Genomic DNA, 23,315 nt, shown 5'->3' with positions numbered 1-23,315 from the left:
GCTCTCCCAGACTCCTGTTTTCAAAGGCAAAGTATGTACACAAATCTCTTCCTGCCAACAGAGATTGATGGAGCTGGGGTCTAACACATGGGGTCTGCTGGGATTCCAGAGCCAGGTGGTTCAGGGAATCCTGCAAACCTCTTTAAGAGCTCACCTTTCCTGGGTGCACAGTCTAGCAATGGCTCGAAGACACAGGACCAGAGCTGCGTTTTAAAATCCTCGCGGCTGTTGCCTTTACTGTGACACTGGAGAAAATGCAATGGCTCTGCACTGATATCCTCCTACAATAAACCATCCACATTTAGAAAATTCATTCCCCTGACAGCAGTTTGTGATTGCCATGGGAGAACCCCCTACCAAACACAGCAATCTGAGTTAAACAGAACTTTTCAGCCCTCCTGGGCAGGGGAGATTAAGATGCCACTGATGCTCAAGACTCCTGAAACAGAAAGAAACTGGAAAAGGTGTGCCCTGCAGACCCCAGCACGAAACATTCTTTTCTCTTGCAGAGAAATGTGTAAAACCCTTTTAGAACCCCACTGATAAGAGCTGAGAGGGAAACACTTTCCCCCATGCAGCCATCAGCTTGACCTGAGAGCAAGTCATGCCAGTCCCATTTCTAAGAACAGGCTTTCAGAGCACCACCTCAGAGTGCTGGTCCACCCACCCCTTGCAGAGAATTCACTGTCTCCAAAGAGGGGCCTTCCCTGAAATTTCAGAGATTTAAAACAAAACAAACAGAATTAAACCATAACTTACAATAAATCTGGCCGGTCATGAGCTCCAAGATATGCAGAGCTCTGCTGACATCTCAATGCAGCTCCTCCCACTAAACCAAGAGGTTGAAAACTTGTCCCCGGGGGGGTGATGAACATACCTTGCCCTTGGAGTTCTTTACTGGGGTCAAGTTAACAACCCCGTTGTCCTGTTCCTGGCTTTTCTGTTCTCCTGTCAGCTGGCTGGATCTTCTATTGCTTTGCCCTTTGGGAAACTTCTCTCCATTCTTATGTGTCCCTTCATCTCCCTGCTCAGGGGTCGCTTCTTCGGCTGGCTCATTCGATGCTCTTGCTTTATCAGGAGCTGGGTCATCCTCCTCTTGACTGGAATTTCTGGGATTAGGTACCGTCTCCTCAGTTTTTGCCTGGGATTTGGACTTCTTCCTTCCAAAACGTGGTTTTGAACGATTTCTTTTCCTCTTTCTGGGAGTTACTGTAACCTATAAGGCATGCTGTCAGTTTCTGCAGAAGCTTCCCCAAGATGTGCAGATGGTTTGCAAGTAAGAAAGAGCCTTTATTCAAATCCCAGTACCCTCCCAGAGTCATAGACAAGGTTCCAAAAACCAGACAGCTCAGACTTACAGAGTTCCTAGAGGCAGAAGCTAACGACAGCCTGATTTGCAATTCATTTCTCCTGCCCCAGTTACTGGTGATTTACATACATGGAAAAACAAATCTGGCTCATGGTCTGAGAAGATTCAGTCTGCACCTGTTTCAAAGAGGGCAAGCACCACCTCAGCCTGACCATGTCAGCCCAGTTCTCTCATCAAAAATATTGCTTCCCCAAATGATGGGTGGAGCAGGTTGGTTTATACTCATGAAATCTTTTGGGTTTCCTATGAATGGAACAGCTCTGTCTTCTCAAATAGCAACCCAACGTTCTTATTGCTGGGATGGCTTCAATCTGGCCATAAAGAAGTCCCAGTTGCAGAACACAGGCTGCAGCCTGAGAATGCCCCTACAGGTACCACAGGGTCACTAAAGGAAACCGACAAGCATTACTGAATTTGCTAAAATCTAATTTAAAAAGAAAAGGAAATCATGAATGTAAATCACTTACCTTAGCCTCCTCCTCCGCAGCTTCCTTGGAGCTTTCTGCACTTTCTTCCTCATTCTCATCCATGTTTTCTTCTGTTTCAGTATCTGTGTTTAACTCCAGACCCAGCGAGCAGGTCAGAAACTCTTCTGCAATCATTTTCACCTTATGAACAAATATGTTGATAGAATACAAAAGAAAGACATTAAGAAACCACAGCCAAACTCTGATATGTCATGACAAGAGTTGGTCTGCTGGGCTTTTAATATGTTCTTCTCCTATTCTAAATGAATTTCACAAGGTTATTTCGTTGGTCATACTGAAATGTGCAGGCTGGAGCACCAGCACCACGCCTCTCTCATCAACCATACAAATCATGTGGATGCTGCAAACTGCACAGGACAGACCAGAATCTGCAGATCTGCACTGCAAATGAGTGATTACAATGACTTCTGCAGATGATCACCACCCCGTTATGCATCACACTGCCTGCTGGAGTGGACTTTTCACCTCCACATACAACACCAGTGGTAGTTTGTGTTGCTGACTATGCCTGCGCCACTTGATCCAAGAACTTCACTGTGTCATGGACTTCCAAGGTACAAAACAACATCCTAGCAGTAAAACAAGACAAAGGAGTGATGGAAGCTGATGCACATACAGTTAAACCCTGTGTTACAGAAGAAATGGTATCTTTCCTCACTAGGAGCAACTACAGTTCTGTCATTACCTTTTCTCCTTTCATACAGCTTCCTCGATGGAAGCATCAAGATTAAAGGCTGCCACTAAAGTGATTTGCAGTTTGCAAAATTAAGTACTAGGAATACCTCAGTCTTGTTAATTAGTGCAAGTGTCATTATTGCTTGTGAATTAAAAACCACTGTCTAATGACAATCATCGCATCTTGGTGCACGCTTTGTGTTGGTGCTCCCGTACCTGCTTAACAAAACAATCAGGAAACAAAAATGATACTATCCTCCTGAAAGGGTCCTCTGAGCCCAAATCCACACAGTACTTCAATCAGAGCTGTTCGGGATCAGGCTGCAGAGCCCTTGCCAGAAGAAAAGAGTGCCAAAGAAAAGCAACTTACCCGCCAGCGGGTGAATTCACTAAGAGAGCTGGGTCCATACACTACATTAGTCTGAACTGACTTGAGGAACTTTTTCTTGATGGACTTCACTTGCTCAGCTGTGTACTTCTCAGGAAGTTGGTCACGGAAGAATTCTTCCCAGTGAGCAGTGACCTAGATAGAAAGACTGGGCTTACTCAACAGTATACTACAGAAAACTAAAGCAGAAAAGCACAACAGTACTAGTAAAAACATTTCAGCTGTTATCCCTGTGGCTCCACTATCCACATGATGGTACTTACTCGGTTTATTTCATCAGCACTTGAAGCAAACAAAATCCAGTCCCTCAGATCCAAGTTTGTGTGGCAAAGAACATGAACTCAGACCAATGCCTGATTTCGTGCCTCTAGATTCACAGCAAATGCTCTTAAGAAGTCTCACACTGTGCTTCACTGCCAGAGAGCACCTGACAGGTAACTATAACAGGCACGTGACAATAGGGACGTTTCAGTTTTCTTGTAGTTCAAGTGAGTGCACAAGCACAGCACACACACCATCACCATTTATAAATTCAGATATCTTGGCTCCAAAACTTCTGAACCTTGGGCACAATGAAGGGAGAATTTGTCATGAGCTGAATGACCACGTATGCAAGTGAGAGTACCATTCCAGGCATGCAGAGCAAAGAACAACAAACAAATCCTTGTTCCTGGAGCATGCTGGGAAAAATCAAGATTATCCTGAGCTTGGTTTTGAACTCCCATTCTTGGGGCCAGGACAAGTAACATCAACTAGATGGAGAGGTGCCTCCTTACCAGCTGCATGCACTCCGTTTCTTCCATATTTGCATGGCAACTGAGTGACCTAGAAACCGGAGGCACAAACACAGCCCTCGCTGCTCCTGCCCCTGTGGAGCATTCATGACAAATCCTCTTTGCTAGACAAGAATTCTCTGGCTGTCAGTTCCTGCCAGTTTTGCAGCCTAGTACTCCAACAGAGTCAGCACTATGGAAACGCAGAATGTCCTCACACTGATCGAAACTGAAGGTAGAAGTGGCAACAAATGCAAGCAGTGACCAGAGAAAGCAGTAATAAGGTATTCAAAATACATCCCATACTGTGGCGTGGTATTTAGTTACTTTGCAGGTGCTCACAGGTGAAGAAAATACTGCCCATCTTACCTTGCTGGTCAGCTTACGGCTATTGACACGCCTCACATGATTAGCCAGCTTGGTTATGTCCTTGCCATTGAGCAGCCGAAGATTTTGCAAAAGAAACATCACTTTATAATCATCATTGAGCTAGAAAGACAGCAGAGTTACAAAAATTGTACACATGGTGGTTGCTTCAGTTCACTTATTCCTTATTAAAATACAACCCAAGGAAGAGCAGAATGTATTTATGTGAGAAAGGATACTCCATAAAATCTTCTCAGTATTTCTGACTCAAATAACTTTTACTTGTAAATTAGGCTTCCCCTGTAAGCTGGGATCTTCAGCAATGCAAAGTGCCTCGCACTTCTGCAGTACTTGACACCAACACAAGGTGGTGGTGGTGAAACTGGGCTCTGACCTGCCTGCAAGGCATGGCATTCTGTTCACATCCTGGGGAATAAAAGCACTGAGTGCTTTCTAAGGTGCCTCCACTTGTTGCCTAAGAATAACACATAAGAACTAGGTACAATTGCTGCTTATTTGCCCCTCTATGTAATATTTGTAAGAATGGGAAATAACTCACTGTGAGGTACACATTGTTCTCGTAATTTAGCTCTTCAAGCAGAGGGAACTGTTTCAGAGCAGTGACATCTTCCAGCTGGTTGTTGTTGCAGTTGAGGACACGCAGATCAGGCAGGGTTAGACTGTTGGGAAATTTGTCCAATAAATTATCAGAGAGATCCAGTTTCTGTAGATGCCTCAGACGTGAAAACAAACGTGGATCTAAGTCTCCGGTCTTCAGCTGCAGCTTGGACAGGCTGAAAGGAAAAGAGAACATCAGCTACCTGCATCTCAGTGCAAAAGGAGTGCTGACTTTTACAGGGTACAAGGTCATACCTTGGGGCACCCCTCAGTCTGGTTTGAGAAGGGAAAAAGCACCCTTCCTCAGTGAGAAACTGAAAACTGTATTACAGGAAGGATCGTGCAGGTCTGATCAGACCATTTAGCTGAAGCCCACAGGGAATTTCCAGCACTCTCAGCCAGGGTCTCCTGAGGATATAAGCCTGAGTTCCTCTAACAAACAGAATCTCCATGTATAATGATTAGAAAATAAAGGGCCATACACAGAAAATGTGAATAAATCAGGTACATTAACTTAGAAAGCAAGATCATTTCTGTCTCAGAAGCCTAACCAGCCAAAGCACACACAAAAGGCTGAAAAGGCTGCAACACAAGTGTGACTGCTGTGTTGTGATTCCAAGCAGGAGCATCACTTGGGGCTGGGACACAGACAAGGACTAGGAGAGACTCAGCACAGCGTTCCCCAAATGGACTTATTAGCCTTCAAAATCATGGCATGTAGCTGCATGGGAAAACTACTTCTAGAAATTCACTGCTTCAGCCACCTGAACACAACCTTGTTACCCAGATTCCTGCAACCTACACTCTATGGATAAACTTTCAAGTTTTTCCCTGAGAACAATTATTTCAGCACAAAACAAACTAAAAGAAGTCACTTGTACATACACATGAAACACAGAGCTCCTCCACCAGCAACAAAAACAACACAGATGCCTGCCAGAAATCAGCTAGATGAGTCACTTGGAGTGACCAGCTCTCAATTTAAAAAATACCCCACTGCTATTTACCACTTGGAAAGACATTTATTATGTTCAGTGACCTCTGAGAGGGCCTGAGCAATAAAACTGCTTTAGAGGCTGCTAAGTATGTCAGCTCATTCTTCCCTTCTGCAATGTTTCAGATAGTAATATAATTGGATTTAGAGCAAAGTGATGGAGGAGAAAATAAAGGGAATGGACATAATGCCAAAACACTTAGAAAATCCCATAGATCCAACCAGAACCACTTCTTCTATTTACACTGGGCAACTGCTACCAAAGACAGAAGTGGTTTCAGAGGAAGGAAGGAACACCTCTTAGCATAAGGAAATCAGAACCCAGGAAACAATACATATGGTGAAGAGAGGCAGTAATTGTGGCAGCTCGCTGATCCTGCACTGAGAACACCATCTCTAATTCCGGGCTTTGTCATGATTTCTCTTATTTCAGTAGAAATGCCTGAAAGGAGGATTATCCATGCTGAATTCATCTGGAATTTTCCACAGGCCTGCGTGCACTTACTTCAGTGTCTCTATCTTTCGGAGCCTCGTGGATTTCGGAACCGCTCTTTCCAAAAGAAGCTCTGTAGTAATTTTTGACATGTTTATCTTCAACCTCCAGCTGCAATCACCAAGCAGCTGTAAGCACTCTTCTCGTAGCCCCCCTGGGAAAACAAACAGGGATAAGGGGAAGTCCTCTGCAACCGACTCCAAAGGGGAGAAAAAAACGTGATGAGGTTGGCTACTGCTTCTGCTGCTGAGTTTGAAGTGCTCTTTTTCTACGGCTGAGGTGAGAATACCGGGGCTATTCATTAAGGTGGGCACACACCCCGAATGAGCCCACCCAGCCCGTCCCAAAAGCTCGCTCCGTGAGCGACAGGCTGACTGCAGATGAGATGTCTGCACCGTGAGGGCTCTGAGCACTAAGGGCTGTGCTGTGCAGCCAGGCTCTGGCCCGAGGACTGCCCCACAGCAGCGCTCAGGACGAGCTCACCTGCAGCAGCCGCGTCCTCTGGGGGAGGCGACACAGAACGCAGAGCTGCCCGCACGGCTGGACTCCTTGCTGGCAGCCTCGCGTTCCTCAAACTCGGGATTATTTACCACCCACAGCAACGCCCGCCGCTCGGTACGGCCGTTTCTTCGCCGTGCCGCCCTTACTGTAAGCAACTTCTATCTGCACCCGGCACAAAGCTCTGCCCTGTCCGCCCCAAGCCGCGTCCCCCCATCCCTCCGCACACAGACGGGCGCCGGACGCTCGGCACTCGGTGCTTCGCACGGGGCTGCGGCACGGCCTCGAGGAGGGAAACAAAAAGGCTGCGCCCGAACGCGGCGGCAGCTCGCCCCGGGCCCGGCACGGCCGCGTCGCGCTGCGGGCACGAGGCCCGCGCCAGGCCGCCCCCGGGAAGCGCTCGGGAACAGCGAAGCCGCCCCGCTCCGCTCCGGCCGGTGCCCCGCGACGCCCCGCCGCGCCGCGGCCCGGAGCGCCCCCGGCTGCGCGCGGCACTACAGCTCCCAGCGGCCCCCGCGGCGCACAGCAGCGCTACGGGCCCCGGCGGCGCCGCGAGGGATGCCGGGAGAGCGAGGCCGCCCCCGGCCCGGCCGCGCGGCCTGCACCGAGCCCGCGTGCCGCCCCTCACCTGCAGCGGGCCGGGCCGCGAGGGCGGGCGGGGACAGAGAACGGCCGCGTCCCGCGCTCGGCTGGGCGGATGGAGGAGGAAGCGGAGGCGGCGGCGAGCGGCGGCGCGGGGCCGAGCTGCGGCTGCAAGGGGATCCGCTCCTGTCTGCTCTGCGAGGGGCCCGCGCAGGCCGCTCCGCCCACACAGGTAGCGGGGAGGGGGCGGCGGGGCGGGGCCGGCGGGGGGCGGGGCGGCACGCGGTCCTTCGGAACCGGCGGGACCCCCGCGCTGGGCGCGCATCGCTGAGGGCGGCGCGACGGCCCGGAACGGCGTCAGCTGCGTTCCAGCATCGCTGCGGGACGGAGACGGTACTACAGAGAAACGGCGCGGAGGCGCGATCTCACGGCAGGGCAGGGAAGGGCCGTCCTCGGCATCCCTCGCACCTCCGCGGGCCGGGCAGGCGGTTTCCACGTTGAGGTTTTGGGTAATGAAGGGAAACGACTCGTTATGAGAGCTTCCCCCCTCACGTGTTTGTCATCTCTTGTTATTTCCGCAGGGGGAGGATAATTTCACTTACTGTCCGGCAACGGGCTTAGCTGAGGGCAATGAGCACTCCTCATTTGCTGGCTGGGCATTTCCCTTCCCAGGGGTGTTTTTGGCGGAGGAGTTCATTAGCGAGGATGAAGAAGTGGGGGTGGTTGAACTGATGGACCGGGATGAATGGAAGCCCTCGCAGTCTGGTCGAAAGAAACAGGTTTGTCTTTACAAGCACATTTCTTCTTAGATCCCTCTGCATTTCAAACCCAATCCACTTACATATTTCATTAACGGCTCTTCTTCGGGAACTTTTTCTGAAATCAATTACAAGAATGACTGCTGATTAAAATCAGCTGCTTGCAGAAGCAAATTCTAGTGACGTTCAGTACCGGACGTTGCATATTCAGGCATTAATCTTAGAATCATACAATGGCCTGGGTTGAAAAGGACCACAATGCTCATCCAGTTCCAACCCCCTGCTACGTGCAGGGTTGCCAACCACCAAAATCAGGCTGCCCAGAGCCACATCCAGCCTGGCCTTGAATGCCTCCAGGGATGGGGCATCCACAACCTCCCTGGGAGAGCTCACACAGTTTTATGTGAGAGAAGTAAGGGTTGGTGGTTTTTTTTGTTTGGTTTTTTTTTTTTGCTTTCCAGTTAAGAAACCTAATCCCAGAGAGATTAATGTAGCCTGTCCAAGTCAGCTCCTCAGGGAAGCGGTGCAGTCAACATCCCTGGAGGTTTTGCAGAAAAGGGCAGATGTGGCAGTGAGGAACACGGCTCACTGGGCACGTGGGGATGGGCTGATGGTTGGACTTGGTGGTCTCAGAGCTCTTTTCCAACTTTAATGGTTCTGTGATTTTGGAAACTGGTGAGGAGCTGCTGGAAGAGAACAGAACTCAAAAGCCGTGACCCCATAGGGATCATAGCCTCAGGTCTTGTCCCAGGTTTTCCTTCAATGCTGTTTTTTTCCCCCTCTTCCAACAGGATTATGGACCCAAAGTGAACTTCAAGAAACAGAGGTTGAAAGCTGGTGGCTTTACTGGCTTGCCAAGTTTTAGTAAAAAGATTGTGGCACAGATGGAGGCCTGCTCTGTGCTAGGTGGTTTCATGCCCGTTGAACAATGCAATCTGGACTACAGGCCAGAAAGAGGTTCTGCCATTGACCCACATTTTGATGATTGGTGGCTGTGGGGAGAGCGTCTGGTTAGCTTAAACTTGCTCTCAAAAACCGTGCTGTCCATGTCTTGTGACTCAGAGGACAACATCCAATTATTTCCTACTTTCAGTAATGAAAATGGGGAATTAAATCCCCCTGGATCTCTTACACAAACGTCATCATGCGAGAATTCAGGCAAACAGGGAAGCAGCTGCCTTTTATCCCCAAGGCTTGTCCCAAGTAAGGAAGTGACTGTTGCCATTCACTTACCCAGGAGATCTCTGGTGGTGCTGTATGGTGAGGCACGCTACAAGTGGAAGCACGCCATTCACCGCAGGCATATCGAGCATCGGCGAGTGTGTGTCACATTCAGAGAGCTGTCTGCAGAGTTCAGTGCTGGAGGAAGGCATGAGGAGCTGGGTAAAGAACTGCTGGAGATAGCTCTTTCCTTTCAAGGGACACCGGTGTGATCAGCAAAGGGCTGCTAGAATTGTGTCTTAAGAAATGTGAAAAATAAAAACCAGGATTTGTAGAATTTGTTTTTTTTGGAGTGCACACAAGAAACTGGGTATGTATGGATGTTAACAAACAGTTTTTTGTGAAGACTGTCCTGGGCAATGGCAGCTCTTACGTCATCCTGCTTTACTGTTACCCGTGGCCCAGGGACACACCTGTCTTCTCACCCACTTCAGATTGTTCCTTGAGAGAAAAGCTCTCCAGGGGGCAGGCAAGCATCTCTCCACAGATAGTACAACACTAAGAACTAATTAAAGTAATTATCCTTTGCTGAAGATTCATACTTTAACAGTGAGGATAAGCCATAAACGCTGCGTGTGACCTATATCTTCTGGGACCAAAGAGCTGCATTTGCAGAGGGCCAATGCTGACTCTTCCACAGAGACAGCTTGGGCAGAGATCAGACCAGAGACTCACACAGACTGTGTTATTTTCTGATCGTTTGTCATCTCTGAACCCTGCTGTCAGCTCTCAGTATTGAGAGTCAGATTTTGGGAATAAGCTGGGCAACAGACTGCAGCACCAGTGGCTGTCATTTTTTTTCTTGGCACCTCCAGCAGTCAGGTTTGAATCATACCTTGTACCTAAGATTCAAGTCATCACTTGTAGCAGACGCTGATTGAGGGCCATCTGTCTGTTCAGAACTAACTTCTGTGCTCTTGAAAATGAAGCTGTGCTGTGGAAGAAGCGTGATACACAGTCGTATCATCAAAACCATTCAGCATTGTCACAGATACAGTAATGAAATGATACTTTGCAATGCTGTCTGGTTTTGTTAAGAAAAGGGGCATGTTTCTTAGGTGAGATTTCAGCATCCTTGTACAGCTATATCCTGTCCTAGAAGTACTTCCTTGGCATAGCACATGGTTTTTAACATAGCAGTAATGCATTCATGCTGCAGACTGCCCTCTGCTGCAGGCATTGCGGAGGAGGCAGCTCCTCAGCCCAACTAAACTAGGTTACTAAAAATCAGGTGAATCAGGACATTTGAAATGATTATTGCTATGCTCCTTCAAGGCTGCAATGAAGCTGTTTTAGTTTAGCCCTGTATTTAAGCCGTTGTGGACACAGCTACACAGTGATTGCAGCAGGGATCAGCGAGCACTTCTTCCGTGGGCAGTCCTAAACAGCAAACCTCCACCCATACCACAGCATCACTGCCTCAGCAGCAGTTCCAGCATGCCCTCTCTGACAGAAGGCTGTCACTGCAGTGAGACAGCTGAGCTTTATAAGAAGAAAATTCTCACGGAAATCTCAAAATTGCAATTCCTAACCTTTTTGAGGCAGGTTGGTGCCATCAGCCCTGTGCTGCCAATACCCACGGGCTCAGTAGCATGCTGTCCCCAGGCCCTGCATTGCTCCTAAAAGACATTGGGCCAAGCAGGAGATGGCTGGCAGACTGCTGGGGTTCAGCAGGGAGCCACCCTGGGCAAGGAAACCCATTCTGCAGGTAGGGCAAGCCTTGAGACCTCATCTACCACCACCCTGCTGCCTTCTGGTGCTCAGCCTCTTCAGCAATCTGCTCTGCACATAGCAAAATACAGCAATCGACTGCTTCCATTAATGTTTGACCATTATTTCCAACATTCCCTTTTACATTTCCATCGTGCTCTCAGCTTGTGAGAATCCTTCTGGCACGGGTACCCACTGTTTCGTTGTCTCAGCAATGGGAGCAGATGCTGGCTGCTGATGAATCAGTGTGCCATGATAATGAACTAATATTGTTTATCTCATTTTGTGCTCTGCATTTGTTAGCTGAATTTTTCTTTGAGATGTACAGCAAGCTGCTGCTCTTGCCAGAAAATTCCAGCCCTGCCTACTCGATATCTTCAGTTCAAAATCTGCAAATAATTATCTTGTAAGCCAGGAACTGAGGGCTTCATCAAGATGGTTTTACTGTCCAAAACAGTAATGTAGTCACGACTCAGTTATTGCTATGTCCATCTTTTATATTTTTCACCTGCTGAACGCTCTCCTAGGCACCACCTCAGACAGATCACATTGCAATCACAAACACATTGGCTCTGTTTGACTTTTTAAAACTTTATGTACATTGTCTCCTAAAGAGCCATAATTGTGCTGTGGGATATTAATGGTCAGGTCTGGATTATCAGTATTGCAGAAATTTAAGAAAAGCATAAGGAGGATTTAATTAATTAGGTGTTCAAAGTACTTTTGCCCACTCTGTTAGTATAATTATTGTATGACAAACTTCAAATTATAGGCATTCCTATCAGAGCTGTTTGTCTTTTTAACCCTGATTAGCACTTGCAAAACACGTGCCAAGAACCGTTCTCTCATTAAAAGCAAGTGCACCTGTTTGATATCTCCTCGTGTGTTTTAAAAGGACACGTGTAGTATCTATCTCAGCTTTAAATAACAAGAGGTAAAACACAAATTAACCCATAGAGGATGCTGGAGGACTTCAGCTATCTTTCAGGGAAAAAAAAAACCAACAAAAACAAAAAAACACCAGCCTGAAATCAGCAAGAAGCATAAAACTTAGCACGTCTATCTGGCTTTGCTCACAACTGAGATGCATACCTTGTTCTACATTAAGCATTGCTCATGAAGAGAGAAACCAAGAGCTGGTGAAGCACGCATACAGAGGTCTGTTCTCTCCTAGTGTGCAACAGTCAGCGTTGCACCGGCGGTCACAGCCTGGAGGTGAGCTGTGAGCCCTGTGCATGGCTGTTCACTGGATGTTTCTCAGCTCAGCCAGTGCGTCACTGCTGGAGCCACTTTCTTGTCTGACATCATGCAGAGGAGGCAGCCTGTGAGAGGATGATCAGAAGATAAGCACAGGCCTGGCTGTGTTGAGCCTGAGCTCGAGGCTGTGGCTCTCGGGGAGGCTGCTGAGGAAGCTGCTTTAAGATAAGGGAAGAAGATAACAAAGCTGTGAAAATAGGGAATCTTGAAACTTTTTGTTAGTTTAGGGAAGGGAGGTGGGACATGGTGAAATCCCACATAAAACCACAGAAAGGCACTAAATGGGAGCAGCCAGCCCTGCAGCCCACCAGTACCCAGCTGCCCTCGCCATCCTGGGCCCTCAGCACCAGGACATGCACGCTCCACCACCTCCCTGTCAGCACTTCCACATGTTGGAGCACCAGGCACAGCATGCTCTGCTCTGAGCCCTGACATCGTTTCCATTGGTCACACGGATTGGGCCCAGGCAGCCAGGGCTGGCATAGCTCAGTCTGCATCAGTGCTGAGGCTGCTGCTGCCCACCAAAGCCATGGGATGGGTTGGGACCTGAGAGTCTATGTTAAAAATAGGGAGATCAGGGAGCAGGAGCTGCCACCAAGCCGGGCCAACAAGAGAACCTGACACTGCCCTGGGTGCCTGCCTGCGCTCGTGGCCAGGCTGGACTCCTGCTAATGAGGGAAGCAGCCGTGGGGTGACACAAAGCTGCACTACCCCTTGCTCCCCTTTCCAGGAGGCAGGGCTGCAGCACACTGTGGCATCTTGCTGCTGGCATAAGTGCCCCCAAGAAACAGAAGACCTGGGACAGGGTTGTGGCTGCTCCCTGCAGCAAGGTGAGCCCCGAGACCTGGCTGAACAGACTGGAGGGATTGCCTGGGCAAAATGAGAGCTTGTGAGGAGAGCTGAGGATGAGGGCAGCACCGCAGGGCCCGTGGCTGGTGCAGGAAGCAAACAAACACCATCCTGGCCCCAGTGCAGGAGCAGGACACCCACACAGGCACCCCTGAGCTTGCTGCATACCTGGAGACCCAGCGGTGACAGACACCCGGGGCTGACTGGGATGAGGTGTTCAGGCCAGGCACGAAACATGAGCTGGAGGACAGCAGCACAGTGCGGAAAGGCAGGCATCTCCCTGCTTGACTGATGGAGTCCTGCTGCCAGCCATGGGGCAGCAGCAGAAGCAGGGAAGATTTTCTGGCACCGCAGCACAGAAGCAGCCGCCTGGACAGGCACACTGTCCCCACTCATTTACAGATTAATTAAGTTTCTGTTGCTTGCTGGTACCTGGTACCACGGGAGATCTTACTGCAATGCAAGTCTGGACCCAACAGCACTGAAAACGTAAGCAAGTCAAAAGAAGAGGTGAGAAACTGAGTGCTTTTGTTGGGAAAGGAACAAGAGGAGGTACAGCACAAAGATGATGAGAACCCAGGTGGCAAAAAGCAAAAATACTCCCATGGAAGGGGAGAACCCAAGACCCAGAGAGAAACAGAAATCAAAGCTGTGAGCAAATTGAGGAAAGCACAGCATTACGCAGCTTTAAGCGTGTAAACCCTTGGGAAACCACCTGAAGCCCCTGATTCCCTGTGGAGTGAGGCAATCCCCTCTCCAGCCTTGAGCCTGCTGTGAACCCAAACCCACCAAAGCCTCACCTCACCAGGGCGTTCTGCAAAGCCAAAGCACAGTCTGCTGCATTTCTCTGTCTGCTGAAATTTATTATATTTCCATATGAGCTGCACTGCTGTCACAGCATCACGTACACACTGTGAAATTTGACAATTTCTTTATTACAAAAAAATAAAATAAAATAAAATAATGCTACAGTACTTTCCTCTACAACTGATTTCAAACCTCCTGGGCTCCACAGCGCACAGAGACCAATTACCACTGCTGTTATAGAAAAAAAAATGCAAAGTACAGATATGACATTAATCCTATCTGCTCTAGCTCTGGCTTCGCAATAGAGATTTTGCTGGAAGAAGAGCCTACGTGTGTAATACTTGGCAGAAAACTCAACTCTGATTTTGTTACGTAAACCTTTAACTTTTATTTTGGTAAGAAGAGGAGGAAGAGAGGCGGGCTGCTGGGGGATGGTATGAATTTCATGACCATCCACTTCCCGGAGGACACTCCTCATTTTTTGCATATGTGCATAAGTACAGGCTAGTCATGTCACACACAACAACTATTTTCTCTGCTGCACATCAGCCAATATGGTACATGCCAACTGTGGCAAGAACAACAGATGAAAGGCACAGACATGGTGCTAAGCAACTTGTTCAGCAATGCTCAAACTCACATGTAAACAAGAGAAATGAGAGTTAGTTTCCCAAGACCCTCATCAGAGAGAGGCACAGGGAAGGTCTCACTGGGATTTGAGTGTACTCCCCATTCTGGGAAGCTGACGTGGAACATGCTGCCATTAGATTTCTCAGATCCCAGAGGAAAAAAGGACCATCGTTAAACAGAACATTACAAACATCCATAATGTTTCAGGAACCTACACAGCCTGGGAGCTGGGAGATTCTGATGCAGTGTTTGAGTGCAGAGCAGGAAATGGGCATAGGATCAGGGCCAAGAAAATGGGCTTATGTTTCTTTTAGCCGTGTGTCAGAAATGTTTCTTAGAAGAGCTGATGACTGCAAAACACTCTTTTCTCTTGAAATACTTTTTATGGCAGTTTTTGTCCAAAAGGATGCTGCAGGATTCGCAAGCTTCCCTTGCTAAGTCATACTGACGTGCCAGTGTCTCTTTCTTTAATGCTGGAAAAGCAGCAGCCCAAATGAAATGTGATAGCTCTTTAATGGCACACAGATCTCCACTGCGTCCTGCTCCACCAGGCTCGCCCTGCAGCTCCACCTTCCCCAGAGGAGCTGCCTGCTTTGGTGCAGGGAGAAGGAAGCAGTCCTTTTCAACAGGCAAACGCTACAGCTGACAAACAGCACCAGCAAAAAACGGAGGACTGGGACTTGTTCTCTCCAGCACACCAAGAAAAAGACATTCCAACAGGACATAACAACACAGGGACGAGTTTCTACCACTGTCTGCTGCCACTTTTCCTCCCTGAAACTCTCTTTTCTAGTCCTTCAAAGCTTCATCTCGTTAAATTTTGTCACTGTTCTGTTTTAAGAATGCCCTTGTTAAAACTAAAACACCTGTAAGCCTTCCCTGGGCTCTTATTGAAAAAAAAAAAACAAAACAAACCAAGAGATCTTGGCATCTGTTCAGTCTAAAGTGACAGATTCTATTGAAGACAGAACAACAGAAGTCCCCAGCCCCTTGCATTTAGAATTTGTAGAAGCGTGGAAAGGAATAGTGAGAAAAGAACATAAAAGCTAAGGCTGATTTCTTCCTGGTTATACGTTTATGGAACATTTGCTTTGGAGCAAAGGCGACGAACACTCACAGTTCCTATTGTGCTTTCCAAACGTCCTCAGGTTGGGTGCAAATGCCTTCACTAACCAGCTCAGCTCTAGAAACAAACTGCCAGTTAATTGCTGCTGCACAGACAGCCAGGGAGTTCTGACACTAAGACAGGTCCTACACACACACAGCCTTTTTGGACAGCTGATGCAGTTTTACTTTTGGCAAGAGAACATCGCATTTGTAAAATAATGCAGATTTTTGGCTAGCTGTACCAATGTAAAGATTTGACCTTGAGCTCCATGGCAGTGTCCATTTAAGTACAGAAGCGTGTAGGACCAGAGACCACAGAGTCTGAACCGGCGTTAGAACCCACAGCTATACATGGCAGGCAATTAGCATTGACATATTCAAGCCTCCAAACAATCCACCACCAGTGTGCCCCACCAGCCAGCAAAACAGGCGTTTTGCTCTCGGCCTCAGCCCCCATCACACCACCTGCATGCCTCTGTCATGCCCATCTAACTGCACTTTCAGTTTGTGGAGCTCTTCGATCTCTCGGTTGTGGCGCTCCGTTTTGTGCCGCACCAAAGAGCGGTAGAAGTGAATGGTGAAGACAACGAAGATCAGCCCCACTGGGACCATGATGATGGTGGAGACCAGAGCTGCCTGCCAGCCCGCGTGGCCGCTGGGCTTCTGGATGGTGGTGGTGTCATTCTTCAGGATGGAGTCCACGGGCAGGAACTTGATCCAGCACAGCAGCACCACTTCCGCAAGGAAAAGGAGGATCCCCAGCACCGTGGAGAAGCCCCACGCCAGCTCGATGTAGGGATGCATGCGCTCGTGTGGGGATTCGCTGATGGAATTCAGGTTGTGGATGTTGCTCACTGCCTCCACGTTAGGCAGAATGCAGGTGCTGATGAGAAGGGCAAAGAGATGAACAGCCACGAGCACCGTCGTGCAGGCACTGAACGCGATGAGCAGCATCTGTGGGTACTGGTACTGCATCTCCAGCTGCACCTCCACCATGGCAACCTGGGGGAACAAGAAAGGAAACCACTACTCAACAGCTGCCGGTTTTCCACCGTTCAAGGCTTTAATCCAGGAAAGCATCTTTACTCAGGAAGAGCACCTAAGGTCAAGTACACACTCGAGTGCTTTTTAGAACAGCAGCCTAAACGGCCGGCCCTGTTTCCCTCGATGATGCGCTCGCTGTCTGCAGCTTGGTCTATCTCAAGCTTTACACACACGTTTTGGTGCTGCAGTTTTCCAAAATAGCAGCTCCCTCCTTGCAGCCATACGAATGGCATCAAACCGTGCTGGCAGCAGCAGGAGCTCGTTAGGCAGCTCACACCCAGCCCGCAGGCAGCCATCCCGCTCACTGCTCTCACACCTTCCTCTTCTGCTCACCGCCGGCCGCTCGCTGCAGGAAGTTTCAACATGGTGAGTGCACAGGAGAGCAGAAGCAGCAGCCCTGCTGGCCGGCTGCCAGCCAGCCTACCCGGCCTCCCAAGGGAAGAATGAGAGCTACTTCGTAATAATCCAAGTTAGTCCATAGTTAAAATAGCTGCCTTCTATTCTCCGAGCGCTAAGTTGGTTTTTATTACAAATATGCCTGGATACAAGCTATTTATATCCCCAAATATCTCCCTCGAGGTCTCATAACTTACTGAAAGGAGGTGGATGGCTACTGGCTTATGGGCGCAGTGACAACTCCATTCTCTTAGTTCAGGAAAGCAGGCTCCTATCAGCTAACAAATCTCTGAAGCTGTTCATTTTAAGTTACTTTAATGAAGCAAAGTATGAACAGCCATTCCAGGCACTGTATAACCATCTGCACCATTCACTCTGGCATTACTTATAACATTACTTAGGCACTGGGAGATTAAGCTGTCCCTGCTGGTGACCCTGAAGAGGATTAAGGAGGACGGAAGCAGTGCTACGACTGCTGTCTTTCCTGCAGTTACCTTGAAATCATCAGCAGCCCGAAGGAGGGAGCAGGTCAGGTCTGAACACATCTGCTAGCTGCAGGACACAACACGTGCGTGGGGTAGAAAATGGCCAATCGCAGCAGCCCAGGTTTTATTCCTACATCAACTACAAACGATGTAAGAGACGCTAAGAACACTGGAACAGTTTTTGGGCATTCCCAGCCCTCTGTTCTGGTGATGAATATGAGGTTGTGGATTTTGTTTGTTTATTTGTTTAGAGAGGTTCCTGTTAGTAGCTCCTGTCACATAGAGGGAAAAAAAACAACACAACACAGGTTTGGCTTCACCACCATTGCAAGGAAGGTCCATGGAAATAAAGCATACACCACACTGCCTTAAAATCATGGTATTGCTGAGGGTGGGGAAGACCCCAAGTCCAACCCCAGCCCACCATGCCCACTGACCACATCCTTCAGTGCCACACGTCCACAGTTCTGGAGCACCTCCAGGGCTGGGGACTCCTCTCCTCCCTGGGCAGCTGTGCCACCGCAGCAATGCTATTTCTGAGAAGAAATATTTCCTAATATCCAACCAGAGCCTCCACTGACACAACTTAAGGCCATCGCCTCTCATCCTCTAATCAGAGTCATCTAGGTTGGAAAAGATCTTGAAGACCCCCCACACCCAGCCATCAACCTGACCTCGTGTTCCTTTTCCAGTTCCCTGCACACAGATTCGAGGAGATCAGACTTATCCTCTGCTGCAGTGCCCTGCATGACACACCTGTACAGCACAGCGATCGTCAGTCAGGCTACACCAGGCAGGAGAAGCTGCAGGTGTATCATTCATTCCTGGGGGCTGTGCCACCCAGCAACACAGCATTCAGCAAGCTGAATAGGAACCATACCAGCATGTTCAATCCATAGCTTTATATCAGAGCTAAAAGCCTGGCTGATGCCAACATATCAATTTCTAGGTGTCACATCAGCAGCACTTTGCAGCTAATTGGATGTTTCCTCCCAGACAAACCTGTTCCCTAGGGCCAGCTTCAGCTGTGCAACACGATGAATTTTTAACACTGACTGATGGTTCAGTAAGAGGTATTTCATAGAAAAACATCAACAATCCAGATAGGGCAGCAAGGCAGAAAAAGAGTTTGTTTAACACAAACAAGCACTGGCAAGGTGAGCGAGCTCTATTGCTTTACCCCACACAGATTGTCATGTCATCCTCTGACCGGGATAAGAGAAAGAGGACAAGCTGACATAACCCATTTAAAAACCATTAAGCATGCTACATGGTCTGTCAAACTATTAATATGTCACGTTCAATACAATTATACTCCTCTGTGATAACAGCCCCCTCTGCTTTAACCTCCTTGCAGAAGCCAAGGTTTCAAGGGATTGACTCTGCAAGGCGCTGAGCACGCTGCTGAGCAGCAGAGGATTTCAGCACGGGCTTAATGTTAAGCTCAAGGATTGCCCTGCTGGACCTCACGCTTGTAGGTTTGCTAAAGGAGCGTGTGCTCTGAATTAAACACAAGTTAGATTATGGGTTATTATGCTTTTCTCTCATCATTTCTTTTTAAAGATCACCGGAGCCCAGATTGTCCACAACAAAGAAGATGCTCATCTTGAGAAATTCAGACGAGCACAGATAGTATCACACAGGAGGATAACAAATGGCTTCACATAGAGCACGTTACATCCACACAGATGGTTCGGCAGTCTGTGCAAACAATCACTCCAGTAGATCTGTTGGGCTTTTTTTTTTTTTTTTCCTTCTTCTTTTCCCCTTCTCTAAATCAAATGCATATCTGTAGCAATTAGACAAGCGCTGCTAATGGGAACAGCTCTTCTTTCCAGCGGGGAAATGAACATTTCCCATGCTCCCTCTCAATCCCCTTTACCTGCAGTCTACCCAGGGAAGCTCACGCAGCCCCTCTGTGCAGCACTGGAGCTGGAAGCAGCCACATCCTCCTGGCCCGCCCGGCTCTCTGCCAGGAATACCGCAGATAGCATCGCGTAACGAGGAAGGTTTGCATTATTCTGCAGCCTGTCCAGAAGGAGCTGGATCAAAGCCACCGCCTGTTGATTAAATATCCATCAGCTTGTAATAATTTTCAGCCAATATGGGACTGGCTGGAATTGCACACGCTGACAGGGAAGTAAATAAAGCAATAGCCAAGCCCTGGGTGACACCTGTTTACATAGCTATGGGCACACAGCGCTGCACGGGAACCACTTAACTCTAAATAACTGCACCACTTTCATCATTGGCCACAGACACACTCTTACTAGTCAGTGTTCACATCCTAAGCACAAGCCTACCAACCTATGGACAGCAACAGATGCATCACCTTCCGCTGGAAGGCCAGTGTGACCAGGCTGCTAATAAAGAGAATTCCTTACTGCAAAAACGCCAGTTTCTGAGAAGCACCAATTTGGGATCTACTTACTGCATTAAGCTGATGGTCTATTGATAATACTACACCTATCGGCTAATGTGCTTTCATACTGTTAGAGACAAGGCAAAGGATGCTCCCTGGCACCAGCTCTTAACATCCCCACAACGGACTGAAAAACCCAAGGGCACATAATGCTCCTCTGTTCCTGCACCCCGCGCCCACCTACTGCCATGTTTTAATGCTGCTCCACTTTGGGCAGCAACAAAACAGAACTCCCCATTGTAATGCTAAGGAGCATTCATCTTCTGGGGGTGGAGATGCAGGGGTGGGAGAAGCTTAAAAAACCCACAGAACTCTATAAAACATAGAAAGTTCCTCAAGCCTGCCCATCTCCTCCGTGCAGCTCCCTTACATCACATCCTGCCCTCTGCATGTGTGCACTTAGACCTCAGCAGCAGCTCACTTCCTGGGCAGAAAATCTCCCCAGAAGAGATTTCACTCTGGATAAAACCAGAGGGGAGAGGAGGAGGCTGATGGCATCACAGTTCAAAGCCCCGAGCACCACACCGCTATCTCGTGGTGTTTATTTATGCGCTCCCTGACACAGCTCTGACCTATGCAATAGTTCCCAGCTAACACCCAAGCACAGAGCACAGCAAGGACGAGGGATTACTCCCAACAGGCAGCACTGACAAAAATACACTCGGTTTGGCTCCCTGCAGGCTGCACAGCCCTCTGACGTCGTGCCCGAGGCTGCGGGGCCTCCCACAACACGATCTCCCTATTCGTGCCATGCAAAGTGCTCCCTGGCAGGCTGCCAGCCAGCCTCCACCTTATTACAGGCACCATGACCTGAAAAAAACATACAGAAAATGAGATTAGGACCACAGCAGTGACCAGGTGCAGCTGGCAGCACCTGGCCTTGGGGCACTGCTTGGATACGGGGCAGCTCTCGGGATCGTTTGCAGGGAGGGGATCAGTGTTTGCAAAGGGCTGGGAGGATAACTGGGAGGTATGGGCAGCTCCTGTATCCACACCGCCTTGGGACAGCCAAGCACATCACAGCACACCCTGCTTCTTCGCAGGGACAGAACACCAATTAACAGAGATTTGTTGTTGTTGTTACTTTTTCACAATCCAGAAAGCGTTCCTGCAAAACCAACGTACCATCGCAAATCCAGAGAGCAGAGCAGAGGTTCTGCTGGAGGCTTTCAGCTTGGCTCGGCTCAGGTACAGCTTCCTCCAGGACAGGGCCTGAACAGAGTGGTGGTTGGAGGTCACCAGCTCCAGGTAGCTGCGGCGCACCCAGTCCCGATAATCCATGCCCTTGGTGCCAGGCTCAGAGCAGCAAGCAGGAGTGGAGGGATCCACTGGGACGTTCAGTTCAGAACTCATCATGAGGGAAGCACTGAGGAAATAAAACAGCCGTGGTCAGGACGAGGCAGCGGACAGAACGAGCTGCTGGAAAAGCTGTGTTGGAACAAAGCTATCCTCAGTCAGTAGGGAAACGTTGCACAGAACCAACTGCCTGCTAGAACTGATCGTGAGAACCAGGTGGGATTGCACAAGGAAACCTGGAACTGCTCCAGCGTGGTCAGAGAGGTCGCACAGCACCCAACTTTACACGTCAAAGCCAACATCTCAACTTTCCCCTTTCATTCCTCCCCACTCGTTTGTTTTACAAAAATATGCTTTAAAAATATGGTCACCATCCCACTGTTTGGTTTTAAGTTGGCAGTTTAACGTCACTGCATCGTGCCCTGCTCCAGATGCATTGCATTAGTGTACCAGGGTACATCCAGCTGAAGTGCCCAGGGCTCACTCTGTGCTCCCTTTGGACACCAGTTTTTCCATTCATCCATTGCTCAGCTCACACAGGCACAGCTCTTGTCCAAAGCAGCCACGAAGCCTGCATGGGGTTAACTAATGGATCTCCCAAGCTCCTGCAGCAGAAACTTCCTGCTGGCTGTGAATCTCCAGCAGCTCCCTGAAGGACCACTGATCATTCCCAGCCCCACACCTGTGGGTCACAGGCACCGTGCTGTTTGCTGGAGCACAGCTCCAGCCTTGCCCAGCTCCCAGGTGTGGGCTTATCAAGTCATGGTTGCCAGGAGATTGGAGGAAGCAGCCGAGATAAAAAGCACCAACTGCCCCCAGCTCTGAGCCACACTGCTCAAAAGGAACAGTGACCGAGGCTGCAGCTGCAAGCCAAGCACTGTGAGCTGTGAGACTGCCTGTGAGTGGCAGAATTACGGCACTGCTTCCTGTGATGGCATCCTGTATGTGCAGAGTGGGGGTGCTGGCTTTGTTTTCGCTGGGACGCTGACGGTCTCTGAGCTGCCATTTGTTTTCATAAAGCACACAGGAATTCAGCATGTTGGAAACATCAAGCCCGGGACAAATTCCATTAAAAGAAACACGAATTCAGAGGTTACAAGGGGAGAACAAGAACACCCAATCACAGCTGCTTCTTTCCTTAGAAAAATAAACTGAAAATACCACAACGATGAATTTTTACTCTAGAGCAACTCCAGAGACGTCCCCAAGTAAGTAAACATCTGCAGAAGGAAACCCATAAACCCATGGAACAGCACTCACCTGGCTGCCTATGGGCATGGAGGGGCAGCGGGGGGCTCCGGGGGCTGAAACACAAAACCAAAGGAGCGCTTTACACGCACGGTTCCCTCAGCTGGAAGCACCTTCACTCTGGAAGCCCTTTTCAGGCAGCGGTCTGCACCAGAGGTGAGTTATGGGGAGATCCACGGTCCCGCCTTGCAGGTTACGGGTTCGGAACAGAAGTACCCGTGCAGGAGGGGCTGCACAGCACCGCACAGCACGAGGCTGCAGGACGTGCCCGGAGGCTCTTTCTCAGCTCTGGCCAAACTCGTGCCAGGTCACCGCTGCGCCAAACCGCCGCTGAAGACGCAAGGCGCCGACTCGTATTGATGTCGGTATCCCGCCCAGCGCCAGCCCGGAGGAAGGGAAGCCCCGGCAGCGCCCCGCATCCGACCTCCGGGACGTGGGGATTTCTGCACGGCACGGCTGAGGTGGGCAGCCCGGCTCCCAGCGCTCGCTCCGCAGCCTCTCCGTTGGCCTTCAGCCCCCGCCCCCCAACCCCCACCCCTCAGCCCCGTGCGGAGCAGCGCGCCGGTGCCTTTCTGCCCCACGGCCAGGCCGGAGCCCCAGATGCCCTCCAACCCCGGATTCCGCCGTTTTGACCCCCTACGCGGATAGGACGAAGACCGCTCCCCCCGCCGGGCCGGTCTCCCCGCTCACCGCTGCTGCCCGCTGTCCGGTTCGGGCGCGGCGCCCCGGGAGCCGCCGGGTACCGGAGCCTCCGCCGCTGCCAAGGCAACGCCGGGCCCCCGCCACGTGACTCGCAGGAAATGGGGGGGCTGCCAGTAGCCCCGCCCCTCGGCACGTGATT

At 49.7% G+C, this 23,315-nt stretch overlaps 3 protein-coding genes across 6 annotated transcripts in view; 1 reads left to right on the top strand and 2 right to left on the bottom strand.

Moving 5' to 3' along the window:
* LRWD1 (leucine rich repeats and WD repeat domain containing 1) overlaps nucleotides 1–7,425 on the bottom strand; it is a 13,148-nt gene extending 5,723 nt beyond the window's left edge. The window contains exons 1-8 of one of the 2 annotated variants that reach the window (XM_085241037.1): nucleotides 7,291–7,425; nucleotides 6,177–6,318; nucleotides 4,619–4,853; nucleotides 4,063–4,182; nucleotides 2,903–3,055; nucleotides 1,837–1,977; nucleotides 878–1,216; nucleotides 155–281 (exon numbers count right to left, since the gene is read on the bottom strand). In XM_085241037.1, the coding sequence (XP_085097163.1) occupies nucleotides 155–281; nucleotides 878–1,216; nucleotides 1,837–1,977; nucleotides 2,903–3,055; nucleotides 4,063–4,182; nucleotides 4,619–4,853; nucleotides 6,177–6,256 (1,195 nt within the window). In that variant the 5' untranslated portion in view covers nucleotides 6,257–6,318; nucleotides 7,291–7,425. Of the gene's footprint in view, nucleotides 1–154; nucleotides 282–877; nucleotides 1,217–1,836; nucleotides 1,978–2,902; nucleotides 3,056–4,062; nucleotides 4,183–4,618; nucleotides 4,854–6,176; nucleotides 6,319–6,647; nucleotides 6,823–7,290 lie in introns of those variants that run through there. The other variant, XM_003211688.5, reaches the window with a different exon arrangement.
* ALKBH4 (alkB homolog 4, lysine demethylase) lies at nucleotides 7,342–15,390 on the top strand. The gene is made up of 3 exons (XM_085241043.1): nucleotides 7,342–7,476; nucleotides 7,826–8,023; nucleotides 8,794–15,390. Exons 1-3 carry the CDS (start codon nucleotides 7,360–7,362, stop codon nucleotides 9,433–9,435), a joined length of 957 nt encoding a protein of 318 aa, XP_085097169.1. The 5' UTR covers nucleotides 7,342–7,359; the 3' UTR covers nucleotides 9,436–15,390.
* On the bottom strand, nucleotides 13,954–23,315 carry ORAI2 (ORAI calcium release-activated calcium modulator 2). Of its 3 annotated transcripts, XM_010721784.3 has the most exons (4): nucleotides 23,165–23,315; nucleotides 22,487–22,530; nucleotides 21,056–21,296; nucleotides 13,954–16,585 (listed from the first exon to the last, which is right to left on the bottom strand). In XM_010721784.3, exons 3-4 carry the CDS (start codon nucleotides 21,284–21,286, stop codon nucleotides 16,040–16,042), a joined length of 777 nt encoding a protein of 258 aa, XP_010720086.1. In that variant the 5' UTR covers nucleotides 21,287–21,296; nucleotides 22,487–22,530; nucleotides 23,165–23,315; the 3' UTR covers nucleotides 13,954–16,039. The 3 variants fall into 3 exon arrangements, with proteins under 3 accessions (XP_010720086.1, XP_010720087.1, XP_085097170.1); XM_010721785.3 differs by lacking the exon at nucleotides 22,487–22,530 and having other exon boundaries at nucleotides 23,165–23,312; XM_085241044.1 differs by lacking the exons at nucleotides 22,487–22,530; nucleotides 23,165–23,315 and adding an exon at nucleotides 22,120–22,247.

The sequence above is a fragment of the Meleagris gallopavo genome, chromosome 21 (genome assembly GCF_905368555.1).
Source record: "Meleagris gallopavo chromosome 21, MGAL_WU_HG_1.1, whole genome shotgun sequence".
In the NCBI taxonomy this organism is placed as follows: domain Eukaryota; kingdom Metazoa; phylum Chordata; class Aves; order Galliformes; family Phasianidae; genus Meleagris; species Meleagris gallopavo.
The sequence above is the reverse complement of the archived record's forward strand: the minus strand, read 5'-3'. Positions and strand labels throughout refer to the sequence as shown.